General features: G+C 24.6%; 9 protein-coding genes across 9 annotated transcripts; 5 read left to right on the top strand and 4 right to left on the bottom strand.

The window, feature by feature from the left end:
- The first annotated feature begins 12 nt into the window (after positions 1 to 12).
- DICPUDRAFT_98569 (uncharacterized protein) lies at positions 13 to 2,732 on the top strand. Its single transcript, XM_003290030.1, has 2 exons — positions 13 to 88; positions 149 to 2,732. Exons 1-2 carry the CDS (start codon positions 25 to 27, stop codon positions 2,671 to 2,673), a joined length of 2,589 nt encoding a protein of 862 aa, XP_003290078.1. The 5' UTR covers positions 13 to 24; the 3' UTR covers positions 2,674 to 2,732.
- Positions 2,733 to 4,525: 1,793 nt separating this feature from the next.
- Positions 4,526 to 4,966, bottom strand: DICPUDRAFT_80826 (uncharacterized protein; the record flags this gene model as incomplete). The annotated part of the gene is made up of 1 exon (XM_003290016.1): positions 4,526 to 4,966. One exon carries the CDS (start codon positions 4,964 to 4,966, stop codon positions 4,526 to 4,528), a length of 441 nt encoding a protein of 146 aa, XP_003290064.1.
- A 256-nt stretch (positions 4,967 to 5,222) lies between these two features.
- DICPUDRAFT_80825 (uncharacterized protein) lies at positions 5,223 to 8,545 on the bottom strand (the record flags this gene model as incomplete). The annotated part of the gene is made up of 6 exons (XM_003290015.1): positions 5,223 to 5,920; positions 6,087 to 6,413; positions 6,549 to 6,857; positions 6,956 to 7,564; positions 7,708 to 8,031; positions 8,542 to 8,545. 6 exons carry the CDS (start codon positions 8,543 to 8,545, stop codon positions 5,223 to 5,225), a joined length of 2,271 nt encoding a protein of 756 aa, XP_003290063.1.
- A 293-nt stretch (positions 8,546 to 8,838) lies between these two features.
- Positions 8,839 to 9,958, bottom strand: DICPUDRAFT_154557 (uncharacterized protein; the record flags this gene model as incomplete). The annotated part of the gene is made up of 2 exons (XM_003290014.1): positions 8,839 to 9,560; positions 9,643 to 9,958. 2 exons carry the CDS (start codon positions 9,956 to 9,958, stop codon positions 8,839 to 8,841), a joined length of 1,038 nt encoding a protein of 345 aa, XP_003290062.1.
- A 1,014-nt stretch (positions 9,959 to 10,972) lies between these two features.
- Positions 10,973 to 11,532, bottom strand: DICPUDRAFT_154556 (uncharacterized protein; the record flags this gene model as incomplete). The annotated part of the gene is made up of 2 exons (XM_003290013.1): positions 10,973 to 10,994; positions 11,393 to 11,532. The coding sequence occupies 2 exons, from the start codon at positions 11,530 to 11,532 to the stop codon at positions 10,973 to 10,975; spliced, it is 162 nt and encodes a 53-aa protein (XP_003290061.1).
- A 141-nt stretch (positions 11,533 to 11,673) lies between these two features.
- Positions 11,674 to 18,361, top strand: DICPUDRAFT_98568 (uncharacterized protein; the record flags this gene model as incomplete). Its single annotated transcript, XM_003290029.1, has 9 exons — positions 11,674 to 11,816; positions 11,891 to 12,625; positions 12,747 to 12,941; positions 13,015 to 13,559; positions 13,728 to 14,041; positions 14,079 to 15,615; positions 15,707 to 16,570; positions 16,626 to 17,784; positions 17,958 to 18,361. Exons 1-9 carry the CDS (start codon positions 11,792 to 11,794, stop codon positions 18,359 to 18,361), a joined length of 5,778 nt encoding a protein of 1,925 aa, XP_003290077.1. The 5' UTR covers positions 11,674 to 11,791.
- Positions 18,362 to 18,670: 309 nt separating this feature from the next.
- On the top strand, positions 18,671 to 19,244 carry DICPUDRAFT_154553 (uncharacterized protein; the record flags this gene model as incomplete). Its single annotated transcript, XM_003290028.1, has 2 exons — positions 18,671 to 18,962; positions 18,988 to 19,244. 2 exons carry the CDS (start codon positions 18,671 to 18,673, stop codon positions 19,242 to 19,244), a joined length of 549 nt encoding a protein of 182 aa, XP_003290076.1.
- Positions 19,245 to 19,410: 166 nt separating this feature from the next.
- DICPUDRAFT_80821 (uncharacterized protein) lies at positions 19,411 to 20,031 on the top strand (the record flags this gene model as incomplete). The annotated part of the gene is made up of 2 exons (XM_003290027.1): positions 19,411 to 19,425; positions 19,507 to 20,031. 2 exons carry the CDS (start codon positions 19,411 to 19,413, stop codon positions 20,029 to 20,031), a joined length of 540 nt encoding a protein of 179 aa, XP_003290075.1.
- An 851-nt stretch (positions 20,032 to 20,882) lies between these two features.
- DICPUDRAFT_154552 (uncharacterized protein) lies at positions 20,883 to 24,822 on the top strand (the record flags this gene model as incomplete). Its single annotated transcript, XM_003290026.1, has 5 exons — positions 20,883 to 21,035; positions 22,316 to 22,751; positions 22,785 to 23,147; positions 23,206 to 23,880; positions 23,942 to 24,822. 5 exons carry the CDS (start codon positions 20,883 to 20,885, stop codon positions 24,820 to 24,822), a joined length of 2,508 nt encoding a protein of 835 aa, XP_003290074.1.
- Positions 24,823 to 25,236: the final 414 nt, after the last annotated feature.

Here is a 25,236-nt window from a genome sequence, read left to right as displayed (position 1 = left end):
ATTGTAATTTATATTAAATAAAAAATGAAAAAAATAATTATTTGTATTTTCATTATATTTTTTATTTCTAAAATTTATTCACAACAAAGTAAATATTTTTAATATTCATAAAAATTGTTTTTTTAACTTTTACTAATTTTTTTTATAGGTTTGGTATATTACAACAGATCATATATTGAATTTGACACAGAGTATCCACGAACGGTTAATTTTACCTTGTATGATGATCTTAATTATAAAAATATAAGGGAGGTTTATCCAATCAAATGCAACAGTGAAAAATGTGTTTTGGAATTGAATGAAAATCAGATAAAAAACTTTTATGGTAATGGTGTTCTAAGATGTTTAGTTTTTCAAAGAGGTCAAACTTACTGTGATGAACCAATTGACTCAAATAATTATATGTATCCATTAAATTATGTTCTCTCTGGGTTACCATCAACTGAAGGCAGTAAACTTCAACTTACTGGTAATTATCTAAGAAATTATGTTGATGATTATTACATTGTAGAAGGAGTTGCCAGGGGTAAGACAGTAAAATGGACTGTTGATAAAGAGAATTATGACCCTGAAAATTTAACGGTAAATTTTCCACCTGGTTATGGAAGTTTTAGAGTGTATCCTGATTCTTCTCTGAAGATATCAAGAATAGATACACACTATGCCCCTCCTTATATTTCTCAATGTAATTATAAAGACTCAATAATAACTTTAAATGGTTTGAATTTTTATAATAGCCCATCAGTTGCTCAGGTAACTCTAAATGGAGAAAATGCATCAATTGTTTCAATAGATCATCGTTTATTAAAACTTGATTATGTTACTGATTATTCTCAAAGATTAAATATAAGTGTAAATATTGGGGGTATTTCATTAGAATATATATATACTTTTGATATTAAACCACAACCTGTGTCGATTAGTACAACTGTATCAACTTCAAAATATAATGGCGGTATAATTACAATAACTGGAAGTTATATGTCATCTTCTCAACCATCAAGTACAAATGTATCATTAATCAGTAGTGATAATAAAAGCTATAATTGTGAATATATATCATCAACAACATCTCAAATAGTTTGTTTATTAGAGCCTGGTGAGGGTCTAATAAATAAAATTAAAATTAAAATAGATGAAGTTCAAAGTACAGCTGAAATCAATTTCAAATATGGAGTACCTCGTTTTACATCAACAAATGCAATTCAAATTGATAAAACAAATGAATTTTCAATAACTGGCATTAACTTTGGTAATATTAAAGATTCAAATGGTACCTTAAAACTTTTACTTGATGGAAAAGTAAATAATGAAATTATAATTATATCAATAAGTGATGATGAAACTAAATTGTCATTTAAATTACCAAATATATGTGAAACATCTGTAAAGCTATCAATTGAAGTTAATGGTGTCATTTCAAATAATAATATAACTATAACACCACAACCTACATTTATATTAGCTCCATCAAAACCATTAACAAATGGATCATCATTACATATTGATAAATACTTTTCATGTAAAGAGATTATTGTAAAACCATCTATTACAGTTGATGGCTCAGATCATATTGACTGTACATTAATTTCAAATACTGAAACAAGTTGTAATGTTGGTGCTGGAACTGGTAAACATTCATTTAAATTTTATGTTGATGGTATTGAAAAAATCAATTCATTATTTGAATATGCTCCACCAACAATTGTGTTACATAGTGTTAATGGGTTAAAATCAATTACATTAACTGGTAATAACTTTGGTAATGATTCATCAAAATGTAATTTAATATTTGCAAATAAAAATGTTACATGTAAAGTTATCAGTGATACAACTATTACATTCGATGCAGATTCACAATATGATTATGGTAATGTCAGTCTTATAATCGATAGTATTCCAATGTCAAATGAAAACTATAAAATAATGTTACCATCAATAATTGGATTGGTAAAAGATAATAATATTTCAACAAGAAATGGAACAGTGTGTATTGGTGGTTCAAGATTACCTGAAACTAAATCTGGTGTCAACAATTCAAATAATGTTACAATTGAAATTAAATCACATTTAAAAGGCGGTACAAATACATTTAAAGATTATAATGTTTCAAATAATATGATTTGTGTATTATTAAATGATGGATATGTTGGTACATTTGATTTATCAGTATTCATTTATAATGAATTCATTTCAAAATATACAATATCATATAATAAACCATCATTTAATAATAGTTTAATTAATATTAAAGATGGTGGTAATAATACTTATCAATTTGAAGTATATGGTAATGAATTCGGTGAACCATTTGAAATTCATTTTAATACATCAAAAGGTGACTTAATAATGAATTGTACATTCAATATATCAATACAACACAATAATAATGATTTATACAATTGTAGTTATTCAAAAATCAATATTGATTCAATTAAAGATGGTAATGAACAATTATACTTAAAAATAGGTGAATCTAAATATACAATCAATTCAACATTAAACTTTGAAAACAAGAAGTCTGATAACAAAAGTAGTACATTGAAGAAAGCATTAATTCCAACATTTGTCGGTGGTGCTGCATTGTGTGGTGCTGCATTTATTGGTTATAAATATAGAGAAAATATATTTAAAAAAATTGATAAATTAAAAAATGGTAAATCAAATGTATAGTTATAAAATTAAAAATAAATAAAAATAAATAAATTATATTAAATCTTTTTCTTTTATTTAATTATTTTTTTTTTAAATTTTTATTTATTATTTTATTTGAAATGTAGCCTGAATTGAATATTTTATTTTTATTTTATTATTGTTGTTACTATAACCTAAAAGTTGATATTGACTTTATTTTGAAGCTAATAACTTTTCTAAAAAGGTTTTAAATTTTAATCTTTTGCCCATAGCATAAAAACGATTGAATTATGGCATTCTCTATCTGTATTTATATATTGTTAAATAGGCTAGAATCTGCTTCTCTTTTTAAAAGAATGTTTAAAGGTAGTTTGTCTGTAAGTGGTTTGTGATGGATGTCATTTCTGATCTTATATTAGTTTGCACTTTGATCTATACGGATGGTGTTATTTTGGATCTTTAAAGCCTCAGTTCCATAATCACAGCCAAAACAAAAGATCACAAGGAATAACCCCTACTATTGTTTATTCCTGTTACTATTATTATCGCTGCTATTATTATTATTATTGTTTTATTGTTATACTATCATTATTTATTTTAATCTGATTATTTTTTGAAATATATAATTCAAAACAAATACAATATTGGAAATATAATTTAAACAAATAAAACGTGGACTTGGTTGTAACCAAAAAAATAAATAAAAAAAAAAAAAAAAAAAAGAAATTAATTTTTTTTTCGAATTTTATTTTTTAAAATAAAATTTATTTTCTAAAATAAAATTTATTTTCTAAAATAAAATTTATTTTCTAAAATAAAATTTATTTTGTTATAGAATAAAAAACTTTATTTATTTATTTTAGAAAGAGTAAAAATATTGTATAACAAAATATTAATTATTTGAATACACAATTATATGAGTAAAATCTCTATTTGTTTTTTGTAATTTTTTTTCAAAAAGTGGGTGGTGATTTAAATCTCACTGTTTTTTTAAGACTGCCTTTTTACAAAATATTTTTAAAGTGTATTTTCTTTAAAAAATTATGATAATTTCAAAATTGAGCATTTGGAGGGTGGTGATTTAAATCTCACTGTTTTTTAACACTTTCTTTAAGGTATTTGGAGGGGACGCTGATGAACTTTTTATATGATAAGATTTTTATAAACAATTTTAAAATGTTTTTTTTTATAAATTGGTGCGATAAATAATTTTTTTCTTCAAAAAATAGGACACTAACCATATTTTAATATGGACATGTTAATATTTTACTTTTTCAATTAAAAAATTTTAGTGGCAAAAATTTATTAAGAAATTATGACGCCATGTAAAATCATACTATTTTTTTTTGCATCATAAGAAATAACTGTTTTGAAAAAGAAATAAAAAAAAATAAAAAAAAATAAAAACAAATATTTTAATTTTTTATTATATATCTGAAGATTTTTATTAATCTGAATATATTTTTTTGAAGTTAGATTTATTTATTTTTTTTTAAAAAAACAATAAGAGGAAAAAATGCAAAATTTATTTTCGTATGAATATTAATTTTGTATATTCAATAAAAAAAATATTTTTTTTTTATTTTTTTTTTTTTTCGTAATTTTATAAAAAATTCATTGAACCAGTTTATGATCATTAAAAAATTTATTTTTATTAAAAATATATTAAAAATTTTTTTTTTTTTTTAAAAACATCATAATGTATTAAATAAATTTTTTTTTTTTTTGTGAAAATGATATGATGATTTAACTTTTAAAATACATTTATTTTTTTAATTGTTTAGTTGGCCTAATTTAACAGCAACATCCTTCATAAATTGCTTGTTTTTTTTATTTTTATATATGGTGTAAACTATTGAAATTGATACAACTGCAACAAATGCCACACAACCTATAACAATACTGCAATTTGAGAGCCTGTTAATTTTGATTTTCTTAAGCAAATTGAATTGGTTTTAGATGAGGCGCTAGATGAGTCCAATAGAACTGAAAAATCAGGGTCAATTTGAATACCTATATATGACTGTAGTGTTTGGGTTGATGTGATTGGATTCATATCCTTGTCTAACAAAATATTTGAAACTGATTTTATTGTGGAATCTATAAAACCTCTTTTAATGAATCTACCATATAGTGAATGATCATCGACTTGAATCTTGAGATAATTTGAATTGTCGCCCGATGTAGTTTCCCCAAATTCTTTTGCTGAGCAAATATTATCTGTCGTGTTTGATTGTAATAATGCTGACATTACCAATTGAAGCGAAGTTAGAGAGCTTTGGAATGGATAGTTGCCAATTTCAATTGTATACTTTATTGTTGATGGATACATTAATAGCTGTTGGTCAGCAAAGGATATCGTTGTTTCATTTGAAAACCATTTTAGTGTTACTGTTACATTTGTAGTAGTTGTGTCTTTTATTTCTAAACTTGTTTTATAAATAAATGTTGAGTTAACTTGTGTTGTGACTATCCATTTGTCGAAAGATTTACTATAAATAACATCACCAAAAATATTAATTTCTCTTAATGATACCAATGTAATTAATGATTTGTAAGTGACCGTATAGTTATTACCATTTTCATTTTTAGGGGAGAACAATTTCAGTTGATGGATCTGAATTGTTTGCGAGAGGTGGGTCAACAATAACAATTCTTGATGAGCAATCAATACCAATCCATGGTGAAACGCAAACACAACCTTGGTTTTCAACACATTTACCATGGGATGGACCTCCACATAATGGCGAACCTAAACATTGTTGTGGTTTATTAGTTGGTATTGGAGTTTTTGTTAATTCTGGTGTTGATGTTGGTTCAAATGGTTTTAGTAAACCCGTTGTATTAAAATAAGTTGGAAGAACTATAAATGTATTTGTTTTGGTTGGATAAAATGCAGTAACGTTAAATGGACTAATAATTGCTATATATATAGCTATAACTATTGCTTTTATATAACCATTGCCAAAACCGTTGGGAGTGTCAGTAATTCCAATTCTCCATCCAGTTTTACCATCAATATTTGTGATACTTGATATTATTGGACCATCGTTATCGAAATTAGTCTTTAAAACTCTTAATGGGGGAAATGCATGACTCTTCACTCCTTTATAAGGTGAAGATATCTTATAATTAATAACTTTATGGTTTGTGTTCTTTGGCACAATAAAGTCACAGTAAAAAAGCTTTAATCGGTCATCCCATCTGATTGTTGATTCTTTAATTAAATTTTCTTGAAAGTCTTCAGTTGAAATATCATCGGTCAAAAGAAATTTTAGTGGATAATCTCTTGGAATTGTAGAAGAGTTAAATAAATTGTATTATAACATGGCTTATCAGCAATGTCAATATCATTTACCAAATAGGTCACATTTTCAATTTTTACTAAAAAAAGTATACTTTTAGAATCATATTGATATAAATGATATTAAATTTTAAAAATATTTACTTACATTGAACATCAGGAACTGGAATAGTAAAATAGACAGAGAATCCTTCGGAATTGGTATAAAGATAACTATCTTTATTAAAATCTTTTTGATTACCATAAGAATCTAATGCCAAATAGCCATATAAATCTTCAATGTCAATAGCCGATTCAAACAAACCGTTTTTACAATCACCATCTATAATACCCTCGCAAGCGATCGATTTTTTAATATATTTGCCAATTAAAATTTGTTTTACTGCAGTTTCATCGGATAGTCCTACTTTAAATAAAAATATAAATCCCGAGATATGAATAAACTCTAAATGTGTTACTTTGGGGGGGCTTATATCTAGAAAAGAATTATGTTAATGATAAAACAAGTATTAATAATAATATCTAATAATAATAATAATAATAATAATAATAATAATAATAATAATAATAATAATAATAATAATAATAATAATAATAATAATAATAATACCTGTTGTTGAAACAGAGTTTGGATTTTGGAGATCTATCAAAAAACTTTGGGTATATTCTTGAAACGTTACTCTATCTGTGATTCCGTTTGATAATTTTTGAAAAAATACTGATTTATAATAAAATGCAGAGTTTGTTCCTTCAATAAACCCATATGGGAATTCAGAAACAAAAGAAAATCCACAGAAACTGGTTTGATATTTTAAATTTGTTAAAAAATATGTCCCTGCAATATTATTAAAAAGTAATGAGAATGTGTCTAATGGACCTAGTGAAAGGCTGCTTTGAGGTATAGCTCCTGTATCAAAAACTATAAAAACAAATTGTTAGTATTAAAATGATAATCAATACTATAATAATAATATTAATATTTACAAATAAAAGGGTTATACGAAAAGACAATCATACTAGACGTTGAGCCATTGTTATAGGATAGTAAAAAATCGGTAGAAGCGCCACTATTTACAGATATTGGGAAAATATAATTATATACCATATTATTGCCACTATCCAACGATTGAGAAGCCAATTTAAATGTGGGAGGAGCTTGTGATCCAATTTTACTTAAAAAATAAGCATTTTCGGGTGTTAAATCTGATTTCACAATAACAACAGGTGAAAATAAGAATCCATTTTGAGGATATCTAAACAGAATATTTGAAAGTGTTTCTGGATATACTTTATATGTTATGTTTTGATAGTTTGTAGTTCTAAAGATAGTTTCACTTTTAACTATGATTTTTCTATTATCGGTGAAATTTAGATTAAACTCGGCATTTAGATCCAGAAAGTATTGAACATTAATGTTTGTAACCATTAGAATGTATAAACACTCTTCAATCGGGGTTGATATAATAGTAATACCATTACTGGCCAATGATGGTTCAATTGACAAAGGTACTGGATACTTAAGTCCTTTAATCGATAAATAAAAATAAAATGTTTTTATGTTGTTTTGAAGTTGAGGTTCTAAAAATGGAGGTAAAGCTTTAATTTCCAATGAATCTACATCAATACCTAATTATTGAAAAAAATTTATAAAAATTTAGTTTTACTATATCTATTTCTTGTTTTTATATTATTTTTTTTATTATTTATACAGGTATATTATAATTATAATTATTTAAATATATTTGAAATTAAAGTATTATAATACTTACTGTGACAAAACAATTCTAAATTAAAGTCAGTGAATAATGTTTGGTTATCCCTATCCTTAATTCTAAACTTTGATGTTAAGCCTTGGCCTGCATCTTGAGTTGTTATAAGTTCATAAAAAGTATCGTAGTTATTAATAAAAAGTCCCGAAAGTGGTTCTAATATAGGACTTGTAATATATTGAACTATAAATTTTATACCAAAAGTACATTTTAATAAATCGGTTTTATCTGGATATCTAGAATACCTATTATTTGGATCTATTGTTAAAAAAACATTTTGATCTGACTGTGATATTTGACCATTAACAAATACATTATTATAGTCTAAATAAAAAATAAAAATAATGAATGATGATAAAAAAAAATTTTTAAAAAATTTAAAAAATTAATTTTCATATTTTTTTTATTTTTAATTTTTTATAATTTTGTTGGCAAATAAAATAAAAATTTATTTAAAAAATTAAAAAAAAGAAAACACTGAATAAACATAATAAAAAAAATAAAAAGAGAGAGAAAATTCATATTCTTGATATTTTATGTTTTTTTTATTATGATTTTTTATAAAAAAAAACACCTAGTGAATCAAAAATATCATTTAATTATCTGATTTTTTTAGTGCGAGAAATTTCAACATCGGTTTTAAACCGTAAAAAAAATCATAATAAAAATTTGGTTGATTTCGTTTATTATTTCAACATCGTTTTTAAACCGTAGAAAAAATCATAATAAAAATTTGGTTGATTTCGTTTATTATTTGGCGAGACTACATAAAACGCCAAGTTCAAAAAACTGATTATTTAATTATTGTATATATACAATAATGTATGTATTTACCCATTTATTTAATTGTTTCTATATATATCTCGAATACCCATTATTTGGTTCTATTATAAAAAAAAAATTTTGATCTGAATGTGTTATTTTCTGTTCTCAAATAATAATTAATATAAAAAAATCAAAACAAATAAAAAGCTATAAAAATAGGGAAAATTCATAAACCAGATATTTTATGATATTTTAATCTAAAAAAAATAAAAAAAAACGCTATTATAAAAAAATATGGTATGTTGTGAATTAAAAAAACAATCGTGTTTTATTATTTTTTAATTTTATTATTTTTTGTAAAGAAAGTTAATTAAAATCCAATGTGTGAATTTCATTATTATTAATAACCAAAAGTTTTGATTTATCGTTATTAGAGGTTATTGAAACTGGTGGATTGTTTGATGCATATTTTGGGTCAAGTTTGATCGATTTAATTGAAACATCTTGTTGAATATCCCAAAAATTTAAAAACAAATAACCCTGTTCGTTGATTCTGTGCCTATACCAATGTACTAAAATGTTGTCTATTACTTGAACAAGACTACCCACTTCGGTAATAGACCCGGGTTCGGGTAGGATGTACCAATACCTGTTTGTTGGCATGTCATATACAAGAATCGATAGTTTTGAATGAATTATTACTTTTTTGTCATCTTTTAAGTTTAAACTTAATAACTCATCGTCTTTTCCCAAAGTCCATAGTTGTATGATGTTATAGGGACTTTCACTTTGCTCTATCGATCTTACACTGATGATAGTATAACCTTTAAATAAAGAGGATATAATAAGTTTGGTTTTTTCTTTATTGATTGAAATCGATGTAAAAGTTTCGCCTAGGAAAGGTATAAATACATGCACAAACTCTTCTTGACCAGTAACAAAATTAAAACAGACTACTTTAATAAACTCAAAATTTACATTTGGATCTTGAATCGATGGTACCTTAATTCTGCTCCATTCAGTTAACATGCAATTACTGGTTGGTTTAGCTTTACCATAAAAATAATCTTTACTTTCATATAATTGATCTATTAGTTTTTTAAAAGAAAATAAATAATATTAATATAAATATATCATTTAATAATAATTTTAAATATATATTCTACATACCGTTGGATAGGTTTATCATTGAATAGTGATAATGGTAATCACTGAATAAACATTCAATAAATACAGTATCATTATCAATAATGTTTGCAACTCTGTCACAATCTTTATGCTTTTTGCAAACATTTGAAAATTGTTTAAATTGTTGGTTATTATTGTTTAAATCGTAGAGTGTTATTATACCACCATCATTCCCTTTTAAACAAACTGCATAATGCTGATTATATATACCTATAACTTTATTATTATCTTTAATACCATTATTAAAACTAATTGAAAATGGTGTGTCTTTAGTTGCAAATTTAGGATATTCAGTCATGATTATAAATTAAAAAAAAAATATAAAAAATTATTATTATTATTATTATTATTATTTTTATATTTAATATTATGGAAAATGGTTTTTATAGAAAATCAAATAATTTTAAAAAAAATAAAAAAAAATAAAAAAAATTAAAAAAAAATAAAAAAAAATAAATAAAAAATTGAAAAAAATTAAGATATTCATAAAAAATTAAATCAACCAAATTAATTTACAAATAATTTTTTCTTTTTATCAATTTTTGTTTTTTACAAATTTTTTCTTTTTATATCAATTTTTGTTTTTTTATTTTTTATTTTTTTTCAATTTTTTATGAATATCATAATTTTTTTCAATTTTTTTTAATTTTTTTTTAATTTTTTTTAAGGGTTTGCCAGCAGAGAATTTATCTGGACGTTTTGCAAAAAAAAAAATTTGATAGAAATAAAAAAAATCAAGGGGTGTCTATTTTACAAGGGGTTGTCTGTAAGGAATTTATCTGGACGTTCAAAAATAAAAAATTAAAAAAAAAAAATAAAATTAAAAATATTTTATATGTAAAAAATAAATTTTTTTTTTTTTTTTAATTAAATTTTTTTTTTTATCAAATTTTTTTTTTGCAAAAAGTCCAGATAAATTCCTTACAGACAACCCCTTGTAAAATAGACACCCCCTTGATTTTTTTTATTTTTTTTAAAATAATTTGATTTTCTAAAAAAACCATTTTTCCATAATATTAATTATTTTTTTTTTTTTTTTTAAAAAAATATAAATTTAATTTTACAAGGGGGTGTCTCGAAAAAAAAAAATTAAGAAAAATGTAAAATGTAAAAAATTAGAAATTAAAAAATGTAATTTTCAAATTTTTCAAAAATTTATTTTTAAAAAAAAATTTTTTGGTGATTTTATTAATAATATAACCCTAAGGTCTCCAAAAAAATTCAAAAAAAAAAAAAAAAAAATTTCATCTCCTTTAAATTGAGTTTAAATAAATAAATATATTTATAAAAATATATTTATTTTAAAGTTTATTTAAAATTTTACAGTTAATTCACTATTATTATTATTATTATTATTGTTTTTATTTTTATTTTATTTATTATTTACACAATTAATAAATAATAAATTGTATAAATAATAAAGTTTGGGCAATTTTGAAATCTGGGTTATGAAATGCAACATTACAAACTTCATGGAGGAACACACTATGACATTCACATTGAGATCTAATATGAATTTCCTTTATAGTTTACACCTTGAACTATTACTACACAAAACAAGCACCTCTTTCTTTTCTATTTTCATCAATTGTATATACATTAATGAGCTTTGGAATTATTACTGTATTTCTTGATGTTTTCCTAGTACTTGATGTTTTGGTTGATAATTGGTTATTAATTAAATGAAATAAAATCTCTGAAACTGAATTTCTCCTCGCTATTTCTAAAATACAATTGTGTAATGTAGTCATTTAGAATAACTCTTGGATAGTTGGGCGAGCGGTTATTTTTCTGTGGGTTTATCATTTTACTATTATTATTGTTATTGCTATTGTTATTGTTATTGTTATTATTTGTATTTGAAGTATCCATTTGAATGTGTAATAAAATAAATAAAATTTTTAAAAAAATTTATTAAATAAAAAAAAAAAGAAAATTTTTTTTTATTTTTTTTAAATTAATTCATAATAAAAAATTAAAATTTTTTTTTTTTTTGGCAACCATACATCCTCAGCATTTTAAGGGATAAACCATTTTAATAATGTTGTTTCAATGAAACAAATTTTCTGTGTATATTATCGACATCTAATATATATAGGTTGGTGTGTTAAAACAAAACTTTAAAAATATAATGCAGCAGAGACTATTATTGAAATGTAAGATTATTTTAAATAAACAGTTATAAACCAATCGGTAAAAGATAATAATACCAATACTTCCTATTTTATAGGTGCATGGGAATCACTCGAAGATGCACATATTGATCCAATTAAACTACGTGGTACATATACAAGTGTATATGTGGGTTTATCAACTAATGACTATCAGAATAATTTAAAAAATTCAGAGGAAGTTTTACAAAATATATTTGGATCTCATAGTCATGCTGCTTCAAATAGAATTTCATATTGCTATGATTTTAGAGGTCAATCTATGTCTATCGATACTGCTTGTAGTAGTTCTTCAACAGCAATTGCATTGGGATATCAAAGTATTGTAGAGGGTAGATCTGATTATTCTATCGTATCTGGTACCAATTTATTATTGGACGAGACTATTCCAAAAGCTTACACATATTTAAATATGCTCAGTAAAAACGGTCGTTGTAAGGTGTTCAGTGCAGATGCAGATGGCTTTGGAAGATGTGAAGGTGTTTGTGTTGCTGTTTTAAAGAATCTTGAACAGGCTATTAATGATGGTGATAGGGTCTATTGTGTTATTAAAGCAGTAAATTCAAATGCAGATGGAAACTGTGATAAAAACAACTTTTATTCACCATCAAAAACTAGCCAATATGACAATATTAAAGAAGCGTTCAGATTATGTTCATCGCAGGTTACCGAGTCCGATGTAGGTTATGTTGAGTGTCATGGTACCGGTACACCAACTGGCGATCCCATTGAAGTTGAGGCAATTTCTATGGCATTTAAACAATACCACAGTCAACAAAATCCATTAATAATTGGTTCTTTAAAATAAAATATAGGTCATGTAGAATGTATGTATTATTTATAGACAATATTGTTTTTCCAATCATTCTATTTTATTGTTTATTAATTAATCCATTTCAAAATTCTAATTTATAGGTTGTTCGGGTATAGCTTCATTAATAAAATGTTGCTTAATGTTTAAACATCGTCAATTTGCTCCAAACATTAATTTTAATAAACCTAATCCTGCTATAAAGTTTGATGAATGGAATTTAAAAGTTATTACTGAGGTAGAGCCATTTCCATCAAATAAAAAAGTATCAATGATGATTAATAATTTTGGTATCACAGGTAACTATCAGATTTAACTCTTTACTTTTTTAATTTAAAACCATTAATTGTTTTTCTAATTTTAAATGTTCAGGTTCAAATGTATGCATGGTGTTATCAGAATTCAGTAGAGAACCAGAGTCTACTTATCAATATGAAGAAAATAAAGAATATTTAGTACCATTCTCAGCTAACAGTAAACAATCTCTCAATCTTTATATATCAAGTATTCAAAATGATTTTAACAATTTATCAAGAAATTGTGAATTTTTTGATTTTGTCCAATACCAAATCTTTTCAAAATCAACAAAACTTTATCAAAGGTCAGTAGCATTAGCAAACAAATGGTCAAGTTTAAAGAATACTGATTCTTTTATTAAAACAAATAACTCAATTACCTCAAATTTAAAATTGGCTGAAAAAGAAAATATTGACACCAAAATATGTTTTATTTTCAGTGGCCAAGGTACTCAATGGAATGGTATGGGAGAACAGTTGTATATCAATGATTCATACTTTAAATCAACAATTGATTTAATTGACTCAAAGTTAAACAAATATTACGGATACTCAATATTAGAGAAATTAAGATCAACGATGATACCATTAACCATCCAATTATCGCACAACCTTCAATTTGTATGATCCAAATCGCTCTTTTTGAAACATTAACAAAACAATTGAATATTAATCCAAATTATATTATCGGCCATAGGTAACTATTAGTTAAATAATCTAATATTATTCAAATATTTTTTAATGTCAAATTTATTAATTTTAATTAAATATTTTTCTATTATAATTTAGTTTGGGCGAATTAACTTAATATATTGCTCAGGATCAATCGATTTAGACACACTCTGTTATATTCTATATCATAGATCAAATGCTCAACAAAAAACAATAGGATCAGGCAAAATGCCATCAATTAATATCAGCAGTGACCAGTTTAACGATCAATTTTCAAAAGAATATCCAACAATAGAAATATCATGTTATAACTCAACAAGTTCAATTGTAATTGGTGGTAATGAAGACCAACTAAAAGAAATTGAAACAAAATTAAAACATCAAAACATACACTGCATTCTTAAATACTCTATCATCTTTCCATACATCAAGTCAAGATAAAGTTAAAAGAGATCTAATTGACCTAAGATTTGAATCATTTAAACCAAAAATTCCAGTATTATCAACTCTTTACCAAGATTTCTTTAATGGTCAAGATATTAAGTTTAATTCAGATTATTGCTTTAGAAATATTAGAGAACCAGTTTACTTTACACAAACCGTTCAAAAATTATACCAACACATTGAGTCCAATCAATTATGCAATAATCTAATTTTTATTGAATTTTCACCTCATTCAGCATTAGCCTATCATCTTAAACAAATAAAACCACCATCAACACAACCAATTCAATCAACAATTTTAACCACATTAAATAAAACTAAAGGAGATATCAACCAAATATTCCAATTAGTATCCACACTATACTGCAATCATAATTACCCAATTAATTTTACAAATCAATTAAAAACCATCAACAAAGAAAATCATTCTTCTTTAGAATATAAACATAAAGATTTAAATTTACCAAGATATCAATGGGATGATAAAGTATTTTGGAGAGAAGACTTTAAACAGAAACAATACAGACTCCATGGCCCTGCTATTGAAATATTAGGAAATAAAAACACAACATCACCATTTATATCATATAATACAACTATTGATGCAGAAAAACCTCAATTTCAATATTTAAAAGGCCATCAAGTAAAAGGCAAATACTATTTTCCAGGCAGTGGCTATATAGAAAACATTATCAACTCTTTCCCAAATGAAGATTTAATAATATCACATTTGGAATTTAAAGTACCATTAATATTTATTGAAGGTGTAAACAAACAATTACAAACCAACTTTTATCAAACATCAAAGAAAGACTATAGAGTTCAGTTTCATTATTACGAACCCAATACAAATAAATGGATTTTATCTTCAAGTGGTAATTTTCAAACTTTTAGCTTTACTAATGCAAACGAAAAGAAATTGGATATTGAACATTTAAAATCTAAATGCAACTTAACAATGTTAAACAACCAAAGTTTCTATAATCATATTAAGGTTAAAACTGGTATTGTCTACACTGGCTTCTTTAAATCAATCAAACAAAGTTTTATCGGTGATAATTGCATACTAAATCAAGTTAAATTTAACCATATTCACGAGAATGTCAAAACCATAATCGACTGTGCTACCTTAGATTGCTGTGCTCATGGTGCTTTGTATTTAATTGAAGAAAATACTCATTTGGTTTTTGATAGAGTAGAGAATCTTAAATTCTATTCATCAAATCTACCAAGAGACTATTCCTCAGATCTATTTGTATTCTCAAGATATTATGGAAAAAAAGGTGATTCATTCGAGTATTCAACCACTATAATGTTAGATGATGGTACAGTTATCTTCGAAATTGAAAGGATTACAATGACATCTACAGTAATGGTAATAGACCCATTAAAGATTCAATACCCACAAGAAGAATTTCAAACAACGTATTTACAGTTAAAAGATTGTGAAGTTGTAAGAAATTTAGAATTGTTCAATCATCAACAAACTATCACTGAATTGGATATAGAAAACTATATTATGTTTATTCCTTCAATCATTTATTACTACATCAAAAACCAAGTACCAGATTTAAAAATAGAAGATATCAAACATAATACAATACAATTTTAATTTTGTATTTGAAACGATTAAAGAATACTATCAACAAGAGTATAAAGAATCTGAATGGAATGAAGAAAAACTAGTTTTCTGCAATATCTTGACAAAAAGCACAAAAATAATTGCAGATCTATTATTCCCATTTGGAGATAAAGATAAATTAGAAACACCATCGTCCTTATATGATAATGGCCTATTAGAAGAATTTTACCTCCATCCATACTACACAAAAAATCAAAAATTATTATCAGAAATACTCATAGATTCATTGAAACCATTAATGAAGAAAAAGAATGTTATTAGAATTATAGAGTTTGGTGGTGGAACAGCTTCTTTATCTTTTGAAATTTTAAATAAAATTAATCAACTATTAAAAAGTAAAGAATCAGATGATATCGAAATTGAAATCGAATATACTTTTAGTGATATCTCCCAAACATTCATACCCGGTGCTAAAGAAAAACTATCATCATTTGGTATCGATAATGTTTCGGTTTTATTCAAAACATTGGATTTAGAAAATAACTTTATCAGCAACCAAGAACTAAAACGAAATTATTATGATTTTGTTGTAATGTCAAATGTAATACATGTAATCAAGAAAATATCATTTGGTTTAAATGAAATTCATCAAATATTAAAAAATAATGGATATTTTCTTTTTATCGAACCATACTACAAATCTTTAGTTGGGGATAGTATATTTGGTGTATTTGATCAATGGTGGTCATTTGAAGATACCGAGCTTAGAACCGACAGATGTGGTATGACTGATGATCAATGGTATAAAATATTATCCGAAAATAATTTCAAAAACATAAAAATGAACAAGAGTAATGGAATTTCCAACATTTTAATACATTCCCAAAAACAAGAAACCCAATCTTTTATCAATGCAAACAATAGCAATATAATAGTATATAGTGATTTAAATAATAACAACCAATCATTTATAAATAATCTTTTAAAAGATAAACAAAATCAAATTAACCAATACAATAGAGCAATTTAATAATATTTCAAAAGATATTAATCAAAATACAATTATATACTTTACTAAAACTATTAATCAGTTAAATATTAATAATTTTAAACAAATTACATTAGAATACATTCAAATTGTTCAATATTTAATTAAAAATAAATTAACATCAACAAAACTAGTTCTACTATCAAAAAATTGTTATTATAAAGAATCATCAAACTATTTAGCATCGTCAGTAACTGGTTCATTCAGGTTCTTTATAGATCAACTGGATACATTATTATTATTTTCAATTGATTTTGATGATGAATCATTAATGAATATAAGCAATACTCAACTCATAAATCAACTCATTGATACAAGTAATGCAGAAAGAGAATTTATTATAAGAGAAAACAAAGTTTATATCGAGAGAATAAAATTTGAAACAAATATTTTCAAAAAGTATGCATCAAATTCAATTGAAAAACCAAATGGCAATAAGGATAATTTATATTCAATTTTAAATGAAAATTTGGAATTTCAATTAGAATCAAAGGAACAATTAGGTGAAGATCAAGTAGAGGTTCAAGTTCAAGCAACTGGCATCAATTACATAGACTATTTGGCTTATACTAGAAATCTACCTGCTGAACTCATTAATCACAATTCGGATATCCACACTCCAGAATTTGGAGTTGAATGTTCAGGTATAGTTACATCGGTCGGTAAAAATGTAGATAATTTTAAAGTTGGTGACCACGTCTACACTTTTAACAACAGAACATCTTCAAGCACTATAATTTTAAACAAAAACCATCTATGTCTCATGCCAAACAATATAACTTTTGTTGAAGCAGCTTCAGTACCAACGGTATATGCAACATCATTTCATAGTATCTTCAAAGTTGGGAAGTTGGATATTGAGGATCAAGAATCAATACTTATCCATTCAGCTACTGGTGGTGTAGGTTTATCAGCTATTGAATTGTTAAAATGGAAAGGATTCAAATCACATTTATTTGTTACAGTTGGTTCAGATGAAAAAGAAAAATTTTTGAAAGATACATATGGATCACTTATTACCGGTATCTATTCAACTAGAAACAAAGACTATGTTCAAAAAATCAAGCAAAAACTAAAAGAATTAGGATCCAATAAACAAGGTGTAGATCTTATATTAAACACTTTGCCCGCAGAATATTTAGAATCCAATTTCAGATGCTTAAATAAAGAATTGTAGATTTATCAATCACTCACCTAAATCCAAATGAATTCATAAACTTTAACAAATTTAAATACAACTATACATATTCAAATGTTGAAATTTTACTATTAGACTTTGAATATGTAAACAATATAATAAAAAAATTAAGTGAAAGTATTTCAAATAGAACACTATCATTAATACCAATTACAGAATACTCAGTACTCAATATCAAAGAAGCATTCGAATATATAAATCAAAGAAAACACATTGGTAAAATTGTTGTAAACTACGATAGAGATATTACAAATCATTTATTACAGAATAAAGATGAAGCCACCAAAGAACCACAACAACCAATAATCAAATCTAATTATAAAATCAGTTCAGATCTGGGCAAAACTATATTAATTACAGGTCAAAGCGGAATTGCATTAGAAATTATAATGGATTTCCAAATATTCAATATCAGTAGAAAACTTTATTATTCTATCAAAATCCACATTAAAATGGGAATTAGAACTACTAATGAATAAATCAAAATCTAGTAACACAAAAGCCATCAACTATTATTTCAAAAGTGTCGATGTCGAATATCAAGACCAAATAGAAACAGCCATCAATGATATAGTTAACATCCATCTATAAATAACATTGATTCCATATTCCATTATGCTTTTGTGCATGATATATGTGAGCCAATAAACATTGGTACTGAAAGTATAAACAGATCACATGGTGCTAAAACTATAGGAGCAATCAATTTACACGAGCTATCATTGAAATACAAATGGAATGTGAGCAACTTCATATTGGTATCATCTATATCATCATTATTTGGTACCATGAACCAATGTACCTATGTCTCTGCAAATTGTGTATTGGATTCATTAGCAAAATACAGAAAATCACTTGGTCTATCTGCCTTATCTGTAAATTGGGGACACATTGGCACTTCGGGTATTGTAGCTAGAACAGAATCAGTCGGTGAACTATTGGATGGAATTGGTTTAGAAGCAATGCCAACCAATATTCTTTTAGGTGTATTAGACCTTTTACTTCAAAATAAACAAAAGCTACACACAGAATACAATAACATATTAGTTAATAAAATGAACTTTGAAAAGTTACATTTTAGTCAATTATATACCCATAAATAAAGTTGTCAAAAATGGTGGAAATTCATTTGGCTTTAAAATTAACTCATTAAACGATCAAAAGAAATTAACAAAAGTTAATAATAGTGAAGAACACATAGATGAAATTCAAAAAGCAGTAGTTTCAAAATTAGCAGATTTATTATCAATAAACGAATCAAATATTAATACAAATACAATACTTTCAGATTTTGGATTCGATAGTTTATTGGTGGTACAGGCAAAAAATTGGTTAGATAAAAAGTTCAAAAAACTTGTTTAATATTTCAGATCTCCAAAAATGTTCTATTAATGATATTATAAAAAAATTAATATAGCAATAAAAAAGTAAAAAAATAAATTTGTTAAAAAAAATTTATTGGGTTGTATCGAAAACCAAGGTTGAGTTTTCTATAAAATTGCATAAAAATGACAAAAAATGATAAAATATGAAGAATAAAAAAGTGTGTGTTTCGAGGTGTACTTGTTAATTCAATAAAAAAATCAAACCTATCAAAGATGGTTACCTACCAAATTATTTAAAGTCGTTAGATTTTGGAGAATTCAATCAACAAATTAATTATCTACCTCATTCATTAGTGAATTTGAATTTTGGTGAGTTTTTTAATAAACAAATCATCCCAAATTCATTACCATCCAATGTGGAAAAAATTGTGTTCTCTCCATTATTTAATCAAAAACTATTGTTAAATTCACTTCCTTTGAAACTGGTCCACTTGGAGTTTGGTAATAATTTTAACAATCAAATACCTGTTGACGTTTTACCGCAATCTTTAAAAACTTTGATTTTTGGAAATAGATTCAATCAAATATTTTTACCTGGATCCCTACCTTCTTCAATTTTAAAATTAATTATTGGAAACAAAGGGTCTACTACAGCTAGCCGCTTTAATAATCCCATCAATGAAAATGTATTGCCACAAACATTAAAACATTTTGAATTAAATTGTCCTCGTTATTCTCACCCAACTAATGAATCATTTTTACCAAGCTCATTAAAAATTTTTATTGTTCCAGATAATATCATAAAAAATGATCTTGTTTTTTAAAACTTTTTATAATTAAAATTGTTATATTTATTAATATAAAATAAAATATAAATTAAATTAAAAAAAAAAAAAAAAAAACAAAAAAGATAAAATTAAATTAAAAAAATACAAAAAAAAATTCATTAAGATCAAGAAAATAAGATTTTATTAATTTTTTTTCATAAAAATCCACACAATAGTTTTTATTCAAAAAAGAAAATGAAAATTCTTTAGTTATTTAAATAAATGTAAAGTTTTTAATAATTCAAACTTTGAAGAGTTAAAGGTAATATAAATACTATTTCTTATATAAAAATAGTTTAGAGAAATAGTTAAAAAGAGGTTACTTAATCACTGCTTCAAGAAACATTCGACTTTGAGCAAATAAGAACGAATATAAAATGGTTTGAAGAGGTATTGGAAATAATCATTCAAGAACATGAATATAATTATACTATAGAAGAACACCACTAAAATCTCCACCTTTGCCTCTCTTTTATCGATACCCAGAAAAAGATTCCTAATGGGTCATACATAAATAGCAGTATCGAGATTATTATACTATAAAAAAACTTTAACAAGAAACGCTAATAATAGTACTATTAACAACAATTACATAAACCAATAATATCTTTTAATAACAATAGCATAAATAATAGCTATAAATGATAGCAAAATTATTAAATATACTAATAAAAACCAAAATAATGATAGTAATACCAACCAAATTCAAAACCACAGTAAAAATCACAACCAAGTAAAATAACAGAACACTCCAAAAACATGAAGACAATCCAACTCAAACTGGAAGTAAATTACAAAACGAAATAAATCCAATCAACAAATTTATGAACAATAAAAAGTTCAAAACAATGATTCACTTGACAATAATAAATTTATCTGATGTAAACATTTTCAAAAATCAAACTCATCCAACAACTACTTCAAAGTATAGAATCACGAAGATATCAGATAACCTTTTATCAACAACTCTTATTAGAATCCCAAACAAACTCAATATGAAAGTATATTAACCCAATTCACATTCTCAATAACTGAACCACAAAAAATAATCAATACAGGTATTGTATTGGTAAACTTTAAGATGTCCACTCACAAGAAATCAGTCAAAAGAAGAATGTTTATCGCACAAGATTATGATATAATTGTTCCTTTGCCAGTTAAAAAAATAAACAAAAATCCATTCCATCAACAGCTAGCAGAGCCCACAAAAACAATCAAAACAACCATAAAAAAACGAAAGACTTACAACAATGAAACAAATAAAAAACGAATAAACACCAGTAGCAAAATCAACATCAACAGTTACAGAATGTATGGCAGCAGAAATCAATGAAAACAAACAATAGAAATGAAATGAAAATAAATATGAGTTTTGCAAAGAAGAACAACTTTAGGTGAAGATTGTCTAACAGTTACAAATTATAAAATGGTTATATAACTATTTACATTTCAAAAACAACAGATTTCAAAACTAGATTTTAAAAAAAAAATTAATAAGATCAAAAATTGACAATTACATTTTTCAATGCTCTACAAAATTAAGTATACATAACAGATTCTATTATTTTTACCAAAAGTAGTTTTCAACTTTCAAAAATTCTTTGTCCAAACATTATTTCCACACTGGATCTAAAATGTAGTCTGATTATAAAATTAGGTTTCGATTTTGACTATAACAGAATCAATAAATTTTTACCTTCAAAAGATTGTTCAATTTTTTTAACACATTGTGTTTAAAAATATTAAAAAAAATAGAATTTTTAAAATTCTATTTTTATCTTTAAAAGATTGTTCAATTATTATAACACGCTGTGGTTGTTAAATATTATAAAAAAAAAAAAATTTATTTTGCCTACAAAAGATTGTTCAATTTTTTTAACACACAATTTTTTTGAAAAAAGAAAAAAATAATAATAAATTAAAAACTGATGAACAATAAATATAATCTAAAAATAGTGTTTTAAAAATGTTATAAAAATGTTTTAAAAAATAAAAATAAAAATTATAAATTAAAAACTTTTTTAATTTTTAATTGTAATTTATATTAAAAAAAAAAATGAAAAAAATAAATATTTGTATTTTCTTTATATTTTTTATTTCTAAAATTTATTCACAACAAAGTAAATATTTTTAATATTCATAAAAATTGATTTTATTACTTTTTCTAAAATTTTTTATAGTTTTGGTATATTACAACAGATCATATATAGAGTTTGACACAAAATATCCACGAACAATTAATTTTACCTTATATGATGATCTAATGTGTAAAAATAAAAAGGAGAGTTATTCATTAAAATGCATCAGTGAAAAATGTGTCATTGAGTTGAATGAAAATCAGATAAAAAACTTTTATGGAAACTGCATGGAAAGATGTATGGTTTTTCTTAAAGGCGAAACTTTTTGTGATCAACCAATTGATGATGAGAATTTTATGTATCCAATAAACTATGCTATATCTGGATTACCATCGACTGAAGGTGGTAAAGTTCTACTTACTGGTAATTATTTAAGAAATTATGTAAATGATTATTACATAGTCGAAGGAGCTGCTAGAGGTAAAGCATTGAAGTTTAGTGTTGATAAAGAGAATTTTGACCCTGAAAATTTAACTGTAAATTTTCCACCAGGTTATGGAAGTTTTATATTTTATCCTGATTCTTCACAAAGTGAATCAAAAATGTTTATAAACTATGCTCCTCCTTTTATTTCTCAATGTAATTATAAAGACTCAATAATCAATTTAAAAGGTTTGAATTTTTACAATAACCCATCAGTTGCTCAGGTTACTATAAATGGAATAAATACACCAATAGTTTCAATAGATCATCGTTTATTGAAACTTAATTATGTTACTGATTATTCTCAACGATTAAAAATAAATATTACCATCGGGGATATTTCATTAGAAAATATTTATACATTTGATATTAAACCACAACCTGTGTCGATTAGTACAACTGTATCAACTTCAAAATATAATGGCGGTATAATTACAATAAGTGGAAGTTATATGTCATCTCAAACATCAATTACAAATGTATCATTAATCAGTAGTGATAATAAAAACTATAATTGTGAATATATATCATCAACAACATCTCAAATCGTTTGTTTATTAGAACACGGTGAAGGATTTATAAATAAAATTAAAATAATAAATTGATGAAGTTGAAAGTACAACTGAAATAAATTTCAAATACGGAGTACCTCATTTTACATCAACAAATTCAATTCAAATTGATAAAACAAATGAATTTTCAATAACTGGTATTAACTTTGGTAATATTAATGATACAAATGGCACAGTAAATCTTTTACTTGATGGAAAAGTAAATAATGAAATTATAATTGCATCATTAAGTAACGATGAAACTAAATTATCATTTAAATTACCAAATATATGTGAAACATCTGTAAAACTATCAATTGAAGTTAATGGTGTTATTTCAAATAATAATATAACAATAACACCACAACCTACATTTATATTAGCTCCATCAAGACCATTGACAAATGGATCATCATTACATATTGATAAATACTTTTCATGTAAAGATATTATTGTAAAACCATCTATTACAGTTGATAGCTCTAATAATCATATTGACTGTACTTTAATTTCAAATACTGAAACAAATTGTAATGTTGGTGCTGGAACTGGTAAACATTCATTTAAATTTTATGTTGATGGTATTGAAAAAATCAATTCATTATTTGAATATGCACCACCAACACTTGTATCACACAATGTTAATGGATTAAAAACAATTACATTAACTGGTAATAACTTTGGCAATGATTCATCAAAATGTAGTTTAACATTTGCTAATAAAAATGTTACATGTAAAGTTATCAGTGATACAACTATTACATTCGATGCAGATTCTCAATATGATTATTAGAGCTATCAACTGTAATGTTACATGTACAATTATTAGTGATACAAGTATTACATTCGATGCAGATTCACAATATGACTATGGTAATGTTAATCTTATAATCGATAGTATTCCAATGTCAAATGAAAACTATAAAATAATGTTACCATCAATAATTGGATTGGTAAAAGATAATAATATTTCAACAAGAAATGGAACAGTGTGTATTAGCGGTTCAAGATTACCTGAAACTAAATCTGGTGTCAACAATTCAAATAATGTTACAATTGAAATCAAATCACATTTAAAAGATGGTACAAATACATTTAAAGATTATAATGTTTCAAATAATATGATTTGTGTATTATTAAATGATGGATATGTTGGTACATTTGATTTATCAGTATTCATTTATAATGAATTCATTTCAAAATATACAATATCATATAATAAACCATCATTTAATAATAGTTTAATTAATATTAAAGATGGTGGTAATAATACTTATCAGTTTGAAGTATATGGTAATGAATTCGGTGAACCATTTGAAATTCATTTTAATACATCAAAAGGTGATTTAATAATGAATTGTACATTCAATATATTAATTCAACACAATAATAATGATTTATACAATTGTAGTTATTCAAAAATCAATATTGATTCAATTAAAGATGGTAATGAACAATTATACTTAAAAATAGGTGAATCTAAATATCCAATCAACTCAACATTAAACTTTGGAAACAAGAAAACTGATAACAAAAGTAGTACATTAAAGAAAGCATTAATTCCAACATTTGTCGGTGGTGCTGCATTGTGTGCTGCTGCATTTATTGGTTATAAATATAGAGAAAATATATTTAAAAAAATTGATAAACTAAAAAATGGTAAATCAAATGTATAATTATAAATAAAATAGTTTATTAAATTAAAAATAAATTAATAAATATAAATTAATAAATAAATTTTATTAAATCTTTTTCTTTTATTTAATTTTTTTTTTTTTTAATTTTTAATTTTTAATTTTATTATTTTATTATTTTATTTGGAATATAGTCTGAATTGAAAGTCCTCTAATGCCTATTTTACCTTATTCTTTTTTTATGATTGTATATGGATAAAGATTTCTTAACAAAACACATTATTCTATTCTGTCCCACCCCCAATTTTGATCGGTTGTCTGCAATTAACAACTCTGAACCGGAAAAAGTTCTTTGTATTTCAACTGATGAAGAAGCAACTGAAAGTAAATTTCTTGCAATTGAGTACAGCGTGGAATATATATTACTTTTTTCTTTCCAATATATAAATAAAAATA

This window comes from Dictyostelium purpureum (assembly GCF_000190715.1).
Source record: "Dictyostelium purpureum unplaced genomic scaffold DICPUscaffold_204, whole genome shotgun sequence".
NCBI classification, from domain to species: domain Eukaryota; phylum Evosea; class Eumycetozoa; order Dictyosteliales; family Dictyosteliaceae; genus Dictyostelium; species Dictyostelium purpureum.
Note: the sequence above shows the minus strand (reverse complement) of the source record. Positions and strands in the feature narration are given on the sequence as shown.